At 36.9% G+C, this 16,881-nt stretch overlaps 2 protein-coding genes across 9 annotated transcripts in view; one reads left to right on the plus strand and one right to left on the minus strand.

Annotated features, from left to right (window-relative positions):
• Positions 1–1,599, plus strand: part of LOC126377016 (heparanase) — a 31,974-nt gene extending 30,375 nt beyond the window's left edge. For all 3 annotated transcript variants that reach the window (XM_050024614.1, XM_050024612.1, XM_050024615.1), the window contains exon 6: positions 119–1,599. In XM_050024614.1, coding sequence (XP_049880571.1) covers positions 119–1,229 — 1,111 coding nt within the window. In that variant the 3' untranslated portion in view covers positions 1,230–1,599. The remainder of the gene's footprint in view (positions 1–118) is intronic.
• A 22-nt stretch (positions 1,600–1,621) lies between these two features.
• LOC126377240 (complexin) overlaps positions 1,622–16,881 on the minus strand; it is a 450,369-nt gene continuing 435,109 nt past the window's right edge. For 5 of the 6 annotated variants that reach the window (XM_050024950.1, XM_050024952.1, XM_050024954.1 and 2 more), the window contains 2 exons: positions 9,479–9,611; positions 1,622–6,736 (listed from right to left, as the gene is read on the minus strand). In XM_050024950.1, the coding sequence (XP_049880907.1) occupies positions 6,663–6,736; positions 9,479–9,611 (207 nt within the window). In that variant the 3' untranslated portion in view covers positions 1,622–6,662. Of the gene's footprint in view, positions 6,737–8,929; positions 8,981–9,478; positions 9,612–16,881 lie in introns of all 6 variants that reach the window. The other variant, XM_050024956.1, reaches the window with a different exon arrangement.

The following is a 16,881-nucleotide window of genomic DNA, read 5'->3' on the forward strand; positions in this document are numbered from 1 at the left end:
ATGTATCACCCCGTAGTCTCGCAGCATACAGTCAATCATTAATCCATCGACCGACTTGTCTGAACTGTTTAAAAGTTTCGTAATTATTATTTTTCATCAAAATATGTGTACGTTTCAGGAACATCATAATTAACGGGCGATCCATGCATGAAGGCGACATAAGACCAGTAGTCAAAAGAGTTCGTCCATACAAAACCTTGCTCCTCAACCTACCTCCTAGATCCTTTGGTTTTTGGGTCATCGCCAACACCAGGATCGAAGCTTGCCAGGAAACTGATGATGAAGACATCACTAACAAAGAATTTGTCGAAGCTCTCACTCTATCTGATGATGATTTTGATGGTACAAATACTGTAAAAACGAAACGATCTATGATCTATTCTGATGTCGGTATTGATTCTGATGAATCTGCATCAAGAGAGTCGCTAGTTCGAGCAGGACTGAAGGACAGAATAAATACTCTAAATACGAACTTGAATAATGTTAATAAGATGTTCGGAAGTAAAGCTACGATAGCAGAAGAAGACACAGTATTGAGCAGATCAAAAAGACAATTGGATTATGAAGACGAAATTGACAGCATTAAAAGGAAGACAAAGAAGTTCATAAAGAACAAACTTCGGAATTCGGATGAATCTAAGCCTAGATTGGAGTTCTTAAGAAAACTCTTTGGTATAACTCCACGCTCTGAAGTTACAAGAGTTGCAAGGCATGATAAAATAAGAAAAATAGCAAAAAATATGAAAAATAAAACAAATAAGAGAAAACAGACAAAACAAGAGTCAATCGAAAATAATTCCCTTGATGACACAATTGATACTGATAACGCCAAACTCAGAAGAAAACGAAGGAATGTTATAGAGGAAAAACAAAAAACAGTGCATGTGAAGGAAAGTGAAGATGCTTCTATTGAAAATGAAATAGACCATGATACTGCAAAAGAAGTCAAACTTTGGAAGATATTACACAGAATTCACAAGCAAATTAAGGATTTATCTATTGAAGATAACGAAGACGACAATAGTCAAAATTTAAGTAATAACGAATCGAATGATGGAGATCCTATTGTAGAAAATGTAAGGAATTCTGATGATGATACTACAGACATATTTAAGAGAAAAACGAAGCGTGGCTTACTAAAATCAACAGTAGACAATGTTGTGTCAGTTTTGAGTGATTTGAACAAAAACCTAAACAGGTTTTGGAATGCGCTTACACTTTTAGAATAGATGCAAAATGAACAGTTTTTAATATAAGTAAGTTTATTAGTCAAATTGAGTGAAAATGTAGAATATTATGAATGATTGTGTGTTTTGTAGTATTTGTTATAAAAGGGTAGTGTCATAGACATATTTGAGATCTGGATTCTGACTTTTAATGAAAATTGTTTGATGACTACTACCTATTCTATTGTCCTGGGGGGTTAAAAAAACAATATTGCTATTTAACACGCATTTACATAACGCAGTTACTTTTATACGTGCAAATGTCAAATAGCAATGTTGCTTTTTAGATGGATTGCGTCAATGTGGCCTTTTTGATTGTAATGAATGATTGGATTAGAATGTAATTACTTACTTGTAAGAAAACCTTTTGTATTTTTGTAAAATAAAACAACAGATGGTGGTACAATGTAGTTTATTTATTATTTAACAACATGGTAGATATACCATTTTCACACTCGCCGGCGGGGTTCATATGAGAATGGCAATCTCTAAACTTTTATACATAACTAATAGGGACTTTTTAAATAAATTTAACAATGCAACCGCAACAGTAAGATACAAACGATAGTGGCAGCAAGCCGTCTATATTACATGAGACTACTAAAGTGACGGGACGTACTTGTAAAGGAAACTAATACGTACTAAAGAGTACTGGTAAAGATATCATAAACACGGGCAGTATCCAACAGCCAGCAACTAAAACCTAACTATTAACAACAGTCACAAAAGCTCAATCCGATATTAATTACCTAAAAACATTTTCAACAATAACCTCTTTTTTTCGTTTTTAATTCATAATTCTAAGTTAATGTAATCGTGGATAAACTACTAACCTTTTCTTTATAATAACAATACAACACACATATGAACCACGTTCATATAGAGTTAATGGTTTCATTATCCATTGTTTCAAATTTTGTTTTACACTTTTTAAAACACTTCGATTTCGGTAAACTTGCATTACACTAGATGTCACTAATATTAAAAGCTAACGCACTATGATGTGATCTTATATTGGCCGATAACTATTCTATGAAAAAACCGGTTGGTTGAGGAAATAAGTCTGCGTGCGATGGTACAACCTTTGAAGACGCGATTCACTTATTTCCTCAAGTATACTCTGTAATATTTCTATGAAATCTCGAGACTAGTGCAATACAGAGAAAAGTTCAGTTCGTGAGTCGAAGAAAAATATAAGCACAATATCTGCAGTCGGTGGCACTTTCAAATCAGTTCTTTGTTTAACCTCCTCTGTACCGCCGAAAGTGTCGAAATACTTACTAACAATTCGGTGATTGTAAATAATACTGGCATTAAAGTGTTATGAAGCTCTTGTGTCAGTGTACGGTAGTGTCGTTGTCTCTATATCGTCTATTCTATATTGCAAATCACCCTTCCCAAATACATTCAGAATAAGATGTTCATGGACGCCGATGATGATCATTTGGAATACTTCGGGAATAATAGAGTATTGGTCTGTTAAAGTTTTAATACGATTTTTGTTTGTATTTGTACTTGTTGTGTTTCCAATGATCAAACCGTCGGTGTCTGCTCTTACAGCAATCATATTATAGAAGATGACATAACGGTTATATTCGTTAGAAACTGGATGTTACGTAACAATTTTAAACGTCCTAACGTTGTGGATATCATTATCTAATAATGTGTTTAAGAGAAATAATGTCACATTACGTGTAATAACAGTTTACGTTCAAATATTACAGAAACATCATCTTCAATAACTCGGGACCTAAAGTTAGACCTAGTGCAACTATCTTTCGTAGGCTAATTTACCAATAAAATGTTTAACAAGGTATTAAATTGTATAAGTCTACCTCTTCATAACTCCTCTAAAGATAAGACAACAGTGAAAATTTAAACCTCCTACATTGAGGGACGAGGAACATGAAGTAAATTCAAGAAATCAGTATCACTTGTTAAAGTTCAAAGATTAAAGTGAAGCCTCAGAAGGCCAAAAAGTCATTTTCCATCCTAAAAGACCTAAACTGAACAAAGATATAGATATATAAATAGACAACAAGTCATAGATAATATATATTTACCCTGAGTATGAGAATCATAAGATCAATCAATCAACTGATTTGTCGAGGAGAAATCTAAAATTGGTCACGAGTCCATTAAAAATTTCTTAAAATATTTCTAAGGGCGTGAAAAGAACGAAGTCGTATCTTGATTACAAATAACGTACAATTACGACTAAACTACACATCTACCTTGTATAAACCTCGTTATAAATTCACTATACTTATTATAAAAGAAAAATTGGTATATGAAATATTTAAAAGTGTGCAGGAATCAGATACCTCGACTAAATAATGCTACAGTTTGAAAGACGAGTGGGTTAGACTTGATGGAATCCAGATTTGTAAAGTGTAGCGATAGTGGCAAAGTTACAATATACTATCATAATATAGATACCAAGTCCTATTAGTGCTTCGAACGCGTAGTTCCAAACACTAAGGCAAATCATACAGGTCATCTTAAACAATTCTGGACTGAAATTAATGCAACAACCATTTGATATCACCCAAATTCCCACTTATTGCGCACTCAAGCAACATTATATCTAATTACATATTTACGATACACTGAACATCAAAAGCTTAACATAGACACGAAGATAGCTTAGTAGAAGCATCTACTTACAGATACATTTTGTTGAAAACAATAAAAACAACGAATGAAGAGAAAACGACACTCACACACATTGTCCAAGAGCTTACACTTAAACCGGTACAAGCATGCACACAAGTTCACACGCCTTAAGAAACGTTCATTTTAATTTAGTGACAGTTAGCTTTATTCAGACGTTAGTTGTCACGTCCTCGCTACGTACCAAAATAATCTCTAAGTCACTATGTTCTACTTAAATGAGTCAACAACGAAGGACAGACTAAGGTCATACTACTAGTTAGATCGAAGATAGAAGATAGATAAGGAGCTATAGGGTAGCTTTATAATATAGAAGTTGTAGCTAACACACACACTATATTAAGGAGAGCATTGAAATACAGAGGTGAGACTCGTTGAAACATTGGTCGTGTCAAATGATATAAAATCGACAGGTCCTGACTTACACCTATTATTGTTTATGCCCAATAACTACGAACAACCGTTTAGCTAGAAATGCCATGCACATACATATATAACTATTTTTGTAATACATGATAAACCTAGGCTAACCACACATACACTGTGAAATTTTAAGTTATACCTTAACAATATTAAGATTGTGAAGTTGAATGAAAGACGGACGGGTACAATGCCTTGGTGGAAAGCTATGCCCATCGTAGATAACAAGTTAGATAGATTAAATATAGACATTTTGTATCCTATGGTAGCTTTGCGTGCTCAAAATAAGGTTCTATCGAAAGAAGCTATGAAAATATATATCGATGTGCAGTAGAGTGCAGGAAAATATCTCGAATCTTATACATCTGAAAATAGCATTCTCAATAAACAATCCGAAATTATTGTTTGTATTTCTCATTATTTACATTTATATGTGTATATTGAATAGCTTTATATGATCTTTTGCAATGTGAAGGTAAGTTATAATTGACGTGAACTTTCATTTAACAAATAAAATATGCAAAAATATAGTTCTAATTAAAGTAAATAACTAAGTAATCTCGATAGTGTCTAGCAAGCGTTGTTGCTGTCTGTGAAATAAACCTTAAACCTAAAGTGGTAATACATGATGTGCTGATTCGATAGAAGTCGACAGTCGAGGTCTACGAAGAGAAGAAGAAGATGGCCGATGCGACCATGGTATGAGAATGAGTAGTAGAAGATGGTCGATGCGACCATGGTATGAGAGTGAGAAGTAGTAGAAGTTAACAAGCTACCGTGGCGTCTGGGCGCGAGGCACCGCAGCCAGCGCACGTCGTTAGTTTATTTATTCTTATATCACAGCTTTTGACGATAACAAATCTTTTGCATTTGCAGCTTTATACGTGGAGACAATTGTTCGAACAATTAGCCAACGAAAACCTGTCGATCCCTCCGCGACAGTATTAATTGTATCATGTTGAACCTGTATGTTGTCAGTATTGGTTAAAAGTGCTTCCAATTTTTTGTTTCTTATATCTTTAGAGTCATCAAAAATCCGATTGCTTTCAGGATGTTTAAGTAAATCTGCAATGTACAGTAATACATCAGAATTGCCTTTTAATAACAGTATCTTATCATGTTCTTGTAAGGTATCAGTGTTTGCAGTATTGGAGCAGATTCATCCAATGAATGGCTCATGTTATTATTTTCGCATGTCAACATCTTCAATGTGTCCGCTCGTGTATTTTGTTATAGATGATCCAATTACTATTTCCACGGAAACAACTTTTACCACACCAAATCGCTCGAAGAATTCGCTCTCACTGTGTTAACTTTATACCTAAGCGTAAATATCGATACAACGTTAGTTCCAACCAATGCGTCGCTAGTCGCCACGCTGCTTGGTGGTTCAACGGTCAAACAAAGAAATGGTTACTGGTATCTACAACTCTTTACATTATTACGTACTAAACGAACATCGACCTTATATTAGAGGCATGCAGAACAAAATGGACAACGATGACAAATCCCGAGTAGGTGCGCCGTCGCACGCCTCCGAGATTTGCGTGCTTTAACAATATTGTACCTATTATTATGTTCGATGTGGATATTAAGGCTAGGTTCCATTACAGGTATATACACCTAAACAAAATACACTGACACAATACCGATTTACACTGCATAAGCACGCATGCAAAAGATTTAGAGGCAAAAGTTGAAGAGTTAGTTTAGAGGGAAAGGAGCGAAGAGCTGAAGCCACACACTCGCCGGCCCTGGAGGCGGCCCGGGGGCCGGCGCGGAATTTGGATGAAAACAAATATCAGATCAATACATTGTTATTTCAATGTAAGTAGACGAGAGACAGAGAAGTGTCATGTAGATAAAACAGGTTCGAGTAACTACACGCGTGCTAAGACTTCCTATATTACATTTCCCTCTTTTATTAATTTTACACCGTCTTTGTATTTATATTTATTTCCTCTTTACACTTAAATAACAATATATCACAAGCGTCAACATATAAAACCGATTGTTTCACTCTCCCAGATGTCTGTGCCCGGTGTCCGATGACTTTATGACCTTATCTGTATGTAACGAGGGCTGCTCTCCACATTTCTATATGAATGTATAAAAATATTATTGCTCATATCAAGCACCAACGCGCCACTAGCCAACTACGTTCCGAAAAAATTTAGAATTCGAATCTCTCCTACAAAAATGTTTGAGCGCGAATGATACGGTTCCTGTTCGAATGTTGTTACTTGCGGGGGGTGCGGGGGGTGGTGAAACATCATCGTAACAATGACTTAGCAGCTACATCATGTATCAGATAATATAATAAACATGGTGCGCGCGCGCCGCTCACTGCATCACGCATTTACTCTCGATCTGCGACTTCAGTTCGTTCACTTGCGTTTCGATGGTGTTTTTCAGTTCTGGAACACAAGAAATTATACTGTTAAAACATAGCTTCGTGATAATCTTCTTGATATTAAGACCCGGGGCGTTATATTTAACTCGCTCGCCTTCAACTCGCGTGCGAAAATGTATACCTGTCTCATCTTGCAAATGATACGTTATGATGTGCTACGTGAAATGGATATATAAAGGTGTTAGTGACATCGTAACGAATACTGAGGGGGATGGTTCAGAGTTAATATCAAGTGGAATTTTCCGTCGCAAAATTCATGATTTTTAAATTATTTTCACTTCTATACTTTTGCGATAGAAAATTCCAATTGATATTAAGTCAATTGTTAAGTAAGTCCGTATGGGTGTTAGTGACACCGTAAATAATACTGAGGGGGATGATTCAGACTATGATTCTGAGTTGATATCAAGTGGAATTTCCTCTTGGAATAATTATGAAAATTTTAGTGTTTTATTTTAAATATTTTCAATTCCATACTTTGTTTTGTTTCTTATATTTGGATCAGTTACGTATAGAATTATGTTGCTATCTATATTGCTTCTCTTTATTTGGATCAGAATAATAATGGGTGGAACATGTGTTGTGCCTGGGTGTAATAACAAGGGTAATCATTTATACACAAAAACAAAGATAAAATATGCATATATCTGTTATTTATGAAATTTGCAGGTTAAACGAAGGGAAAACACAGTGTCATGTGCCATCATTTCCTGCTACGAAAGCGTGGTTTCAAATACGGAAAAGTAGGTACTTCTCGTGTCGAACCCAGTTTCGAACAATTTTTTTTTGACCTGACTTATTGTAGATTTGCCGCAGATGGCATTAACTACTTGGCCGGACAAATGGGGAGCGCTGAAGGCTCCCACCCGGTACAACGTTTAAGACAACAGGCCTGAGGGTGCCCAGTTGGGCGCGAACCTCGACTCAGGGCGTCGTCTGAGAGGAAAAATATTTGAAAGAATTAATCGACCCTAGAGGGTCGATAGCGATAAGCGCTGAATGAGGGAAATCGTCGACCACGCCGGCGGGGTCGGTATCCGGGCCCTGAAGTGTTTGGTGTCGCGAGCTGATTGGCTGCCTCTATGGCTAGTTTCGAACAAACAATAATTATGTTTACTTCGAAACTTGTTACGAACTTACAGTTACGTACACGGCTGAAGGCGCCTGGAGAGTCCCTCAGTACTCAGACAGACAGGAAGTCGCTTCTATAAAAACCAGACCTGTCGAATCTTCATGGTAGTTTAAGGAAACCCCATGAGAAACGGAATAACGCTAGGGAGATGATGAGTAACTGCCCAACCGGGAATCGATTCTGGAAACTTTAGGCAAAAATTGAGTCGATTATTTATATCAACAGTTTTAACGCAATGTAATTAAAACGCTCTATATTTACGAAGCACGCGCCGATGCGTTGATTAAAAAAGTTTTCATTGCGCAAGTTGGACTCGCTTGCAAACTGGCATTCGGTTATCTCAATTCGACGTAAATTCCCGGGATTTATGGAAAAAGTCTTTAAATCGACTCCCGGGTCACGATTCGACCCAAATTGTAATTTCAGATCATCACGTTTCAAGTATTGTTTCAGATTTTATCGGACCCTAACCCTTTAGGGTCATCTATTGGGCCTGTTGTAAAATTTTACAGCGTCATTCCAATTTATAGCGATATTTTATTTTTATAACCAATAAAAGTGATGTAAGTATTAGCTCTTCAGGGAAAGGTTTTTAATATAAAGACACTAAATAGTCTTTAAATGTCCTATTGCTTCTGCTTCTTCTATCGTGTGGGTTGTGAGGTGGAGTACCAACCTCATCAACGCTGGCGTCAGGGTTACTATTGAGCCGCCAAATGCCCCTGACATGGCTCATGTAACGACTACTTACTTATATCAGTAAGTAGTAACCGGGACCAACGGCTTAACGTACTGCTGGGCATAGGCATATATCATCGTATATCTATGGATCATACTCCACCACGCTGGTTCACTATACCCGCTTCAAGTTTGGTTACGGCTGACAGCCAAACGACTTTTATTTTTTTAAATCACACTACAAATATTTTCTATTATTTCTTATAAAATACTTGTGCAAATGCTATTTGGGAATAATCATAACATAATTTATTATTCAAAGTCTCGATATGTAATTTTAATGGCGCATTTTTTTTTAAATTATAATGATGGACTATGAATACTCACTACCGTACTCGACCTGTTAACTATATCAGCAATGGCAGCATTGTCCGCGACCTATTATGAATAAAAAAAAAACAGAAAAACAAAAAAGGGAAAACAAAAAAAGGAAAACAAAACAAAAAACAATGTAGGTACTTGGGAGGCTTGTGGTAAATTGTTTGCTTGTTGAATTTTGACAGTAAAATGATTATCAGGCCTTCAACGAAGAAATCGGTAGTCAAAAGACTAACTTCTTCAGTAATGATGAGGAGCCTATGAAGTAATATTATTATATGGGTGGTGAGGTGAGGTGTGCTGGTGGTGGTGATGATGGTGAAGTAGGTTGGATATACAAAGCTTTCTTTTCTTTATCAGCTCTCGCGGCGTGACCACCCCGCCGCGCGCGTCGTTTCTAACTAGTCAAATCAATTACTTTTAAAACACGAAATTACTATGGAATTTGTATGAAACAGCAAAAATACATTTTTGAGCCGTCAATGGCCTCAGACATGACTCATGAGTTAGCCTGCTAAACGTGATTCTTTCGTTTTGTATTACGAATAGTATACTCACTGGTGAACTCGTCCTGGTCTTCCAACTCGGCCTCGGCCGCCAGTTCTTCAGGAGTCTTCTTCTTCCTCATCAGCGGGTTGTCTGGCTCCTGCTGCTGCTGTTCTACCACCTCCTCCTTCTTCGGGATTTTGTACTGGAAAACACAGAGATTATACGTTAGTGCTTTGTTGGATTAAGCATAAGTTTGTGTTTATTTATTCTTCATTATTTTTTTTGAATTAAATAATTTGCTTTGTTATTAAATATTATTTATCTGAAAAAAAAAAATGAATTAATAATATAACATATTATACATACACCCACTTCTCCCCAGTTATGATAGAGTCCATGTAATAGCAGGTGATCATGAAATAGTTTCCATTTAATCCGCGTGATATCAATTTTCAAAAAATTTTTTTTTAGCAAATGGAATTCTATAGTTTCTGCTTACCCCGGTGGGAAATAGGCGTGAGTTTATGTATGTATGTGTGTATGTATCAATTTTGAATTTTTTTCTTAATTTTTAATATAAAGCCCATCCCAGGATTTGAACATATTATGACTCTACGAAATAAAGTCACGCTATCTCCGCACAGGGCTATCGCTGTACACTTTAGTTTTTTTTATATTTAATCTATTTGTCGTTATGTCTGTGTAATAATTATGTCCGTCTAATGACGTTCTGATTCCAAGGTGTCATACTATCTATTATGAAACATCAATGACCCATGGTCTCTGCCCGTGAAAGGGTTTAGTTAAGCTTAGTTAAGTTAAGTTATATTAGTTAATTAAGTACCTACTCACTAATCACTTTGTGATCCCTAGTTTGGTAAGGACATTACAGGCTAATCACCTGATCCGTGCTTCGGAAGGCACGTTAAACCGTTGGTCCCGGTTACTATTTACTGATGTAAGTGAGTAATCGTTACGTGAGCTATGTCAGGGGGCTTTGGCGGCTCAATCACAAACCTGACACCATGGTTGATGAGGTTGGTAGTCCACCTCACAACCCACACGATAAGAAGAAGAGTACCTACTTACCTCCAAAATTTTCGCATGCTTATATCTAGCGGATTATGTAATACTTGGAACATAAAACCTACCAACTGTTTACAAAACCATGAATCCTATGCGAATAAATGATTTGATTTGATTTAGCACTGCACTAGTAGGTATCGTGTAAAACCGTCCACAAACGCTGGAGTAAGACCTCGCAGTAATATGAAACAAATGTCTGTTCGTTGGATTTACGAGCGCCTAGCTTCTAAGAATTGCACTCAATACGCTGCAATATTGACTTTTATATTGAATTGATGCAGCTTGTTATTGAACTGAATGAATTGGTTTCGTTGTTGATGTATGAGTTATCCTTTGAATGCTTATGAATACAAATACAACAATACAATATAAAATGAAATGGTTTTAGAAAAATATGTACGGTCACGAGCATTCATATCGAGGGTTGAAAGGCAAATGGGTTTAAGCGACATTTTGTGAACTTTACAGGAGAGCCATTTAAAGTTTTATTTTTTCGAAAAAAATTCATATAAAAAAAACTACTGAATTAAAAGTGTTCAAAATGCTAAGAATTATTTTAAATTAAACGTTGCATAATTCTGTATTTGTTTAGTTCGAAAAACATATCAGTTATAGATTTTAGAAGTCGCTTAATACAAAATGCCTCAATTGAACTAAATTACAGTTGAAGGAAAAACGGTTGATATCCACTAGAGCCAAATATTGGCTAAAAGCAAAGTGCTTTAAGAGACCTCTCACTTATTAGTTTGACTAAAGCTAAATGAGTTAAACGACTTCTTAAAAAAAGAAGACTAGAGGCAAATCAGCTTAACCTCCATAAAAGGTTATATGACAGGGAAGGAAAATATCTTAAGTGACCATCCGCTACTAATTTCAATTGTATGAAATCCAAATATTAGTAAGATCGGAAATAAAGTCGGTCCTTAAGCCGTTTTTCCTGGGAGAGATTTTAGTCGGGCAAGGCATTTGTACCTTACAATATTAGGAAAAATCACGGCGGATATAACGAGTAAATCGATTTCATTATGAAACAGGATCTAGAATATAACCATAAAGATTGTTACACATGCTTAATTCGACTTTTTAAGTATATGGTAAACCGCATATGATGGCGGATGACAGATGACTGTCACCAACTGAATGCGGGCAATAAAAGAAACAAATAGCTTTGAAAAAGTCTTAATATGCTTATACTCTGTGCTGAGTTTAATCTCACTATCACAACCTGTTTCCGATTTACTGAAAAATTGAAGACCACGTGGCTGGATGCAAGTTCCAAGCACTGGCTCCTACTAGATGGTACGCGGTACTAGGACAAACTGCAGTGAAGTACTGATTGCTCTCATATTAAGAGGCGGCCAGGGGTGGATAGATCAGCGACTTGTTTGATCAAAATTTCTGTTACATTTGCGCCTAAGACCTCCACTTCGAGCTGGCCATAAGATACCGTCGAAGTTGACAAACAATAACAGAACTCGATCATGCTTTTAAAGCCGAGATACGTCGGACATCGCAGCAGACACATCTGTCGATGAGATAATATAGATGATAATAATAATAAATAGATGGTGTTCCTTTGCCGAGCATTTTTATAGCTGTGCTCTGCTCTACCGAAGTTATTGGTTGGTAAACCAGACCGCAAAACTAAGATTGGTGCGATGGTTCTAACGTGAAAATCAGCTCGTGGGGAACTACAGGCGGGCTTTTCTATCACCATATGTCTCAAAAACAAATGGCAGGTGGAATAAGCTTGTGAAATTCAGCTCTATGCTGATTCCTATCAATCCAGTTCCGGTAGATTTTCGACAGCTTCAAGACTGTTTTCGGCCACAAACTTTGAAGAGAGTTTCAATCTACAACAAGGAAAAGACCCAACGCCTCACTGATCAGAAAGACTTATTAGCAGCGCTTTGGACACATTTTAACGATGTCTTAAATCCCAATAGTAATACCAGTGACTTGTTTGTTACAACATATCGGTCGAGTTTGTTACAACAAGGTCGGGGGTTTCGCTTAAGATCTAGCGGCACCCCCGACCTTTGAAGAACTTCTTACCGCGCTAAGAAGGATGACGAATACCAACACATCAAAAATACCATCTGAACTGTATAATATGCCTACACATTAATAACTGGTTATACAAACTCATCCTGAAGATATGGGAGTCAGCTGCTGGAATGATTTTAGCCTTCTTCCTCTTTGCGAGTCGATGGCGATCGATATTAAATTTTAGCCTTAACGTTATTCTATCCCATGATGCAGAAAAGGTACTTCCGGAAACCCAATGATGATTTTGTCCTGACAGAGATATGGGGGTACGGTTTTGTTATTAAACAGATTCAGGCCAAAAGGCTTGAACAACATCGGCCTTTGTTATATGCTGCGTGAGGCTTCACGCGGCTTGTGGATTATTCTAAAGAAAACAGATTGTCCTGAAAAGCTATGACTTATCCTGATACGACAATATCATGACGACATGATGACGACAGTTTGATTTAGAAGTAACTTTTCAGAGCTATTCGTCGTTACCTACGGCGCGAAACAAGGCTATGTCATAACACATGGAGCCATGGTTCCTAGTCTATTTTCTTTATATATCGCTTCTGTATCAAGCATAAGTGGGATACTCTGTGGAATTGTTATTTATAGCTTAATTGAAATTAAGGCTAAAGTGAATAAGATCATTTTTGATCTCTCACGTCTCACATCTATGCGTCAGTTAACCAAACTTGCCGAGGAATGGCCGATTCAATTAAGTCACACACCAGAATATTTATAGTTTTGTGCAAAACCCTTTTAAAATAATCATCCAGAGGATGCTCCGGGGATGTAGCTTCTTCCAATGTTGCTTTAAAGGGCGCTGAGCTGGAGGAAGTTTCAAAATTAAAATATTTGGGTTCTCAAATATGAAATGACTCCAAAGTCATCGGAGTTGCCAGCCCGGATAACAGGTGCGGTGGCAGCCTTTGGAAAACTTAAAATATTAGTGTACAAAAGTCTCAGCGGCGTACTTGATACGTAACACTTTAAATGTGTAAGGTCCATCCTTCGCATAAAGTGGCAAGATGGTTTTCCAATAACAGAAGTATTACGTCGTTTTGGCATATTCGGAATAGAAGCTCTCATCATAAAACATCACCTACGATGGTGCGGTCACGTCATGCGAATGGATGACAGAAAGGTTTTCTATTTCGAGGTGTCTAGAAGGAACTGTAAACAAGGTGGACAATACCTGCGGTACAAAGACGTACTCAAGCACAACCATGTGGCTTTCAACATGCCAACTGATAGTTGGGATGAGTGTGTCTGAACCTGGAATAGCGCGTGATATAGTCCTCGAAAATCTTAGTCCAAGACGCCAAATACGGAAAACTCAACGGAAACCTTCCTACAATTACACGGTAAACTCGGCTGGCCAGCTTGATTGTATGCCATGTGACCAGATCTTCAATTCGAAGTTCGGTTTCGCTAGCCACGTCAAAGTCTACCACAACAACGACTTGGGATAGACACAAATAGAAGTCACCATCAACGGATACGGCTTGGGTGACATGATGACACGCACACTCCCGGTCTTCCCAATCGTAATTTTTAGCTGTGTGAACCGCCCAACCAGGACCTGCCCATACTTATTTTGATATGTTGAAGTGATGCGGGCACAAGGTTTCATACAAAATTGCGATGACTGAAATGTTAGCATTATTTCTTTTTTGTTTTGGAAAAACGTTTTAAGTCCTTTCAAAAGAAAATGATAGTTGTTTTATACGACAAAAAATTTAAAAAAATGTAGCATAAATAGCTGAAGTCAAATTTTATAAATATTTTCGGTAAAGGCAAAACAGTTCAAGTGCCAATTTTACTTTTAAACTGTCGAAGGCAAAACGGTTGAAGCGACAATATTTATAAAATCTGGATTAAAGCAAAAAGAGTTAAGCGCCAAATCTATTTTCGTTTCGTCTAAGGACAAATGATTTAACCGACTTATCTATAACAAAACACTGTCAGGGAAAACGCTTTAACAGACTTCGAATCATGAAAATGAAAAGACATAACAGCTTATGTGACCGACTCATGTCCCGGAATACGACTGATATGCCACCTGCCCAGAATTTTGTGCATTTTTTTGTCGGTTAAAACACGGGTTTTTAAAAATGTACCCAAAGTGCTAATTGGTTGAAGCGCCAAAAAGTAGCTTCGATTGATCTGAAACCAAGATCAGTCGACGCGGAAAAAATCGCTGATTCCGAATATATATATAAGTCAATTTCGCCCAAAATGTCGCTTAAACCCATTTGCCTTTCAACCCTCGATATATATAAGTCAATTTCGCCCAAAATGTCGCTTAAACCCATTTGCCTTTCAACCCTCGATATGTATACACTTAAAAAAAAAAAAATATTTATTTTTCAAAATTGGCTCACAAAGTTAGCGCTTTTTGAACGTCAGACATAATTAAATTACATATTATGTAACTAGCTGTAAAACTACTACCACATCGGAATCTGTAACGCTGAGGGAAAGACGTGGCCAGAAAACCTCCCAGCACAGGGCCCTAGTCCTACTGTTTCATGTTTTCCTTTCTTTTCTTTTAATCCAGTTTGTATTACATAATTTATAGACTTAAATACAATGGTATTCCAATTACAGTCGGTGGAAGGAAAGTGAAACATAAAGAGTTTATGTGACTTTATCACAGAAACAGTGTTTTATGAGCTCCCTGTCAGAAGCAGGCCTGTCCACATACGCAGCACCCGATCACGAGTTGACGCGAAAGCCAGCCATCGCTCCCTTCGCACATTTTTGAGGGAAAGGTGCGACCCGACTTCCGGACGCCACCGCGTACACGAACATTTCGAGGCGAGCATGCACCACTTATAAAAAGAAGCTCAAAAATCCTCCGCCTGGATATAAAAAGAAAAAGTACTCTACTGTTCAAATATCATCAAGTGTTTCACAATCCTTTTTAATCCACTTACAAAGTTATTTCAAATTCAGTATTTTAGGGCCAAGTTTTTATTGCAAACATTCTTGTCTTTTTTGTGTTGAGCTGAAGTAATCCATTTAATATTATTATCCTTAAGATAGTCTCCTACTTTATAATAAGCTTTACTGATTAAAGTAGTTTTTATAACATTCTTAAACATATTTCCCGAAAGGCCTAGTACATCTTCTGGTATCTTATTATAGTATCGCACACACAGCGCTACAAATGATGTGCTAATTTTGGATAGTCTGGAACTAGGAACTGCTAATTTGTTCTTATTCCTTAGGTTGTATTTGTGCTTATCACAGTTTCTTAAATATAAGTGTAAATTTTTCCTAACATACATAATGTTCATATATATGTATTGACAAGGTACAGTCATAATGGAAATCTCTTTAAAAAATTATCTGAGAGAATCGCGGCATCTCAGTTTGTAGATAGATCTGATTGCCCTTTTTTGTAGAATGAAAACGGTTTCAATATCAGCTGCTCTACCCCAAAGCAAAATACCATACGACATAATACTATGGAAGTAGCTAAAATATACCAATCTTGCAGTCGTCACGTCAGTCAGTTCTCTAATCCTTTTGACTGCAAATGCAGCTGAGCTAAGTCTACCTGATAATGATTTAATATGTGTGTCCCATTTGAGTCTATCATCAATATTTAATCCCAGAAAAACTGTATTTTTAACAAAGTCTAGTTTCTGGTTATTTAGAAGTATATCACAATCAGCAGAATTTACGTTAGGTAAACTGAATTTAATACATTTTGTTTTCTTTCCATTCAAAACTAGGTTATTTATTGTAAACCAGTGGTGGATCTGGCAAAGGGCGTGATTTATATGGTCATTGTTGGGCTTTCGTCTGTCTGTTTTAAAAATAAGGGAAGTATCGTCCGCAAAAAGTACGATATTTGACAAGTTCTGACCCTCCACCATATGGGCCAAGTCATTAACATAAACTAAAAACAAAAATGGCCCGAGAATGGAGCCCTGCGGAACACCTATCTTGACTTCAGAGCCGAAAGATTCTGTATTATTTATTTGAACCTTTTGTGATCTACCAGACAAATAAGATCGCATAAATTCCAATTCTTTACTTTTAATACCGTAGTGTTCTAATTTGAGAAGCAAAGTTTCATGATCCACACAGTCAAAAGCTTTTGAGAGGTCGCAAAAAACTCCTATAGCATCTTGGCGTTGCTCCCAGGCTGCGAAGATATGTCTCATGAGAGCAACTCCCGCGTCACTTGTCGAACGACCCTTTGTGAAACCAAACTGTTGCTCGTGTAGCACCTTAGTTTGGTTAAAATGTAAGAGCAATTGATGCAGTACAATTTTTTCGAAAATTTTACTAAAAACGGGTAATATAGCAACAGGTCTATAATTTCCAGGATCTTT

This window comes from Pectinophora gossypiella, chromosome 22 (genome assembly GCF_024362695.1).
Source record: "Pectinophora gossypiella chromosome 22, ilPecGoss1.1, whole genome shotgun sequence".
In the NCBI taxonomy this organism is placed as follows: Eukaryota; Metazoa; Arthropoda; class Insecta; order Lepidoptera; family Gelechiidae; genus Pectinophora; species Pectinophora gossypiella.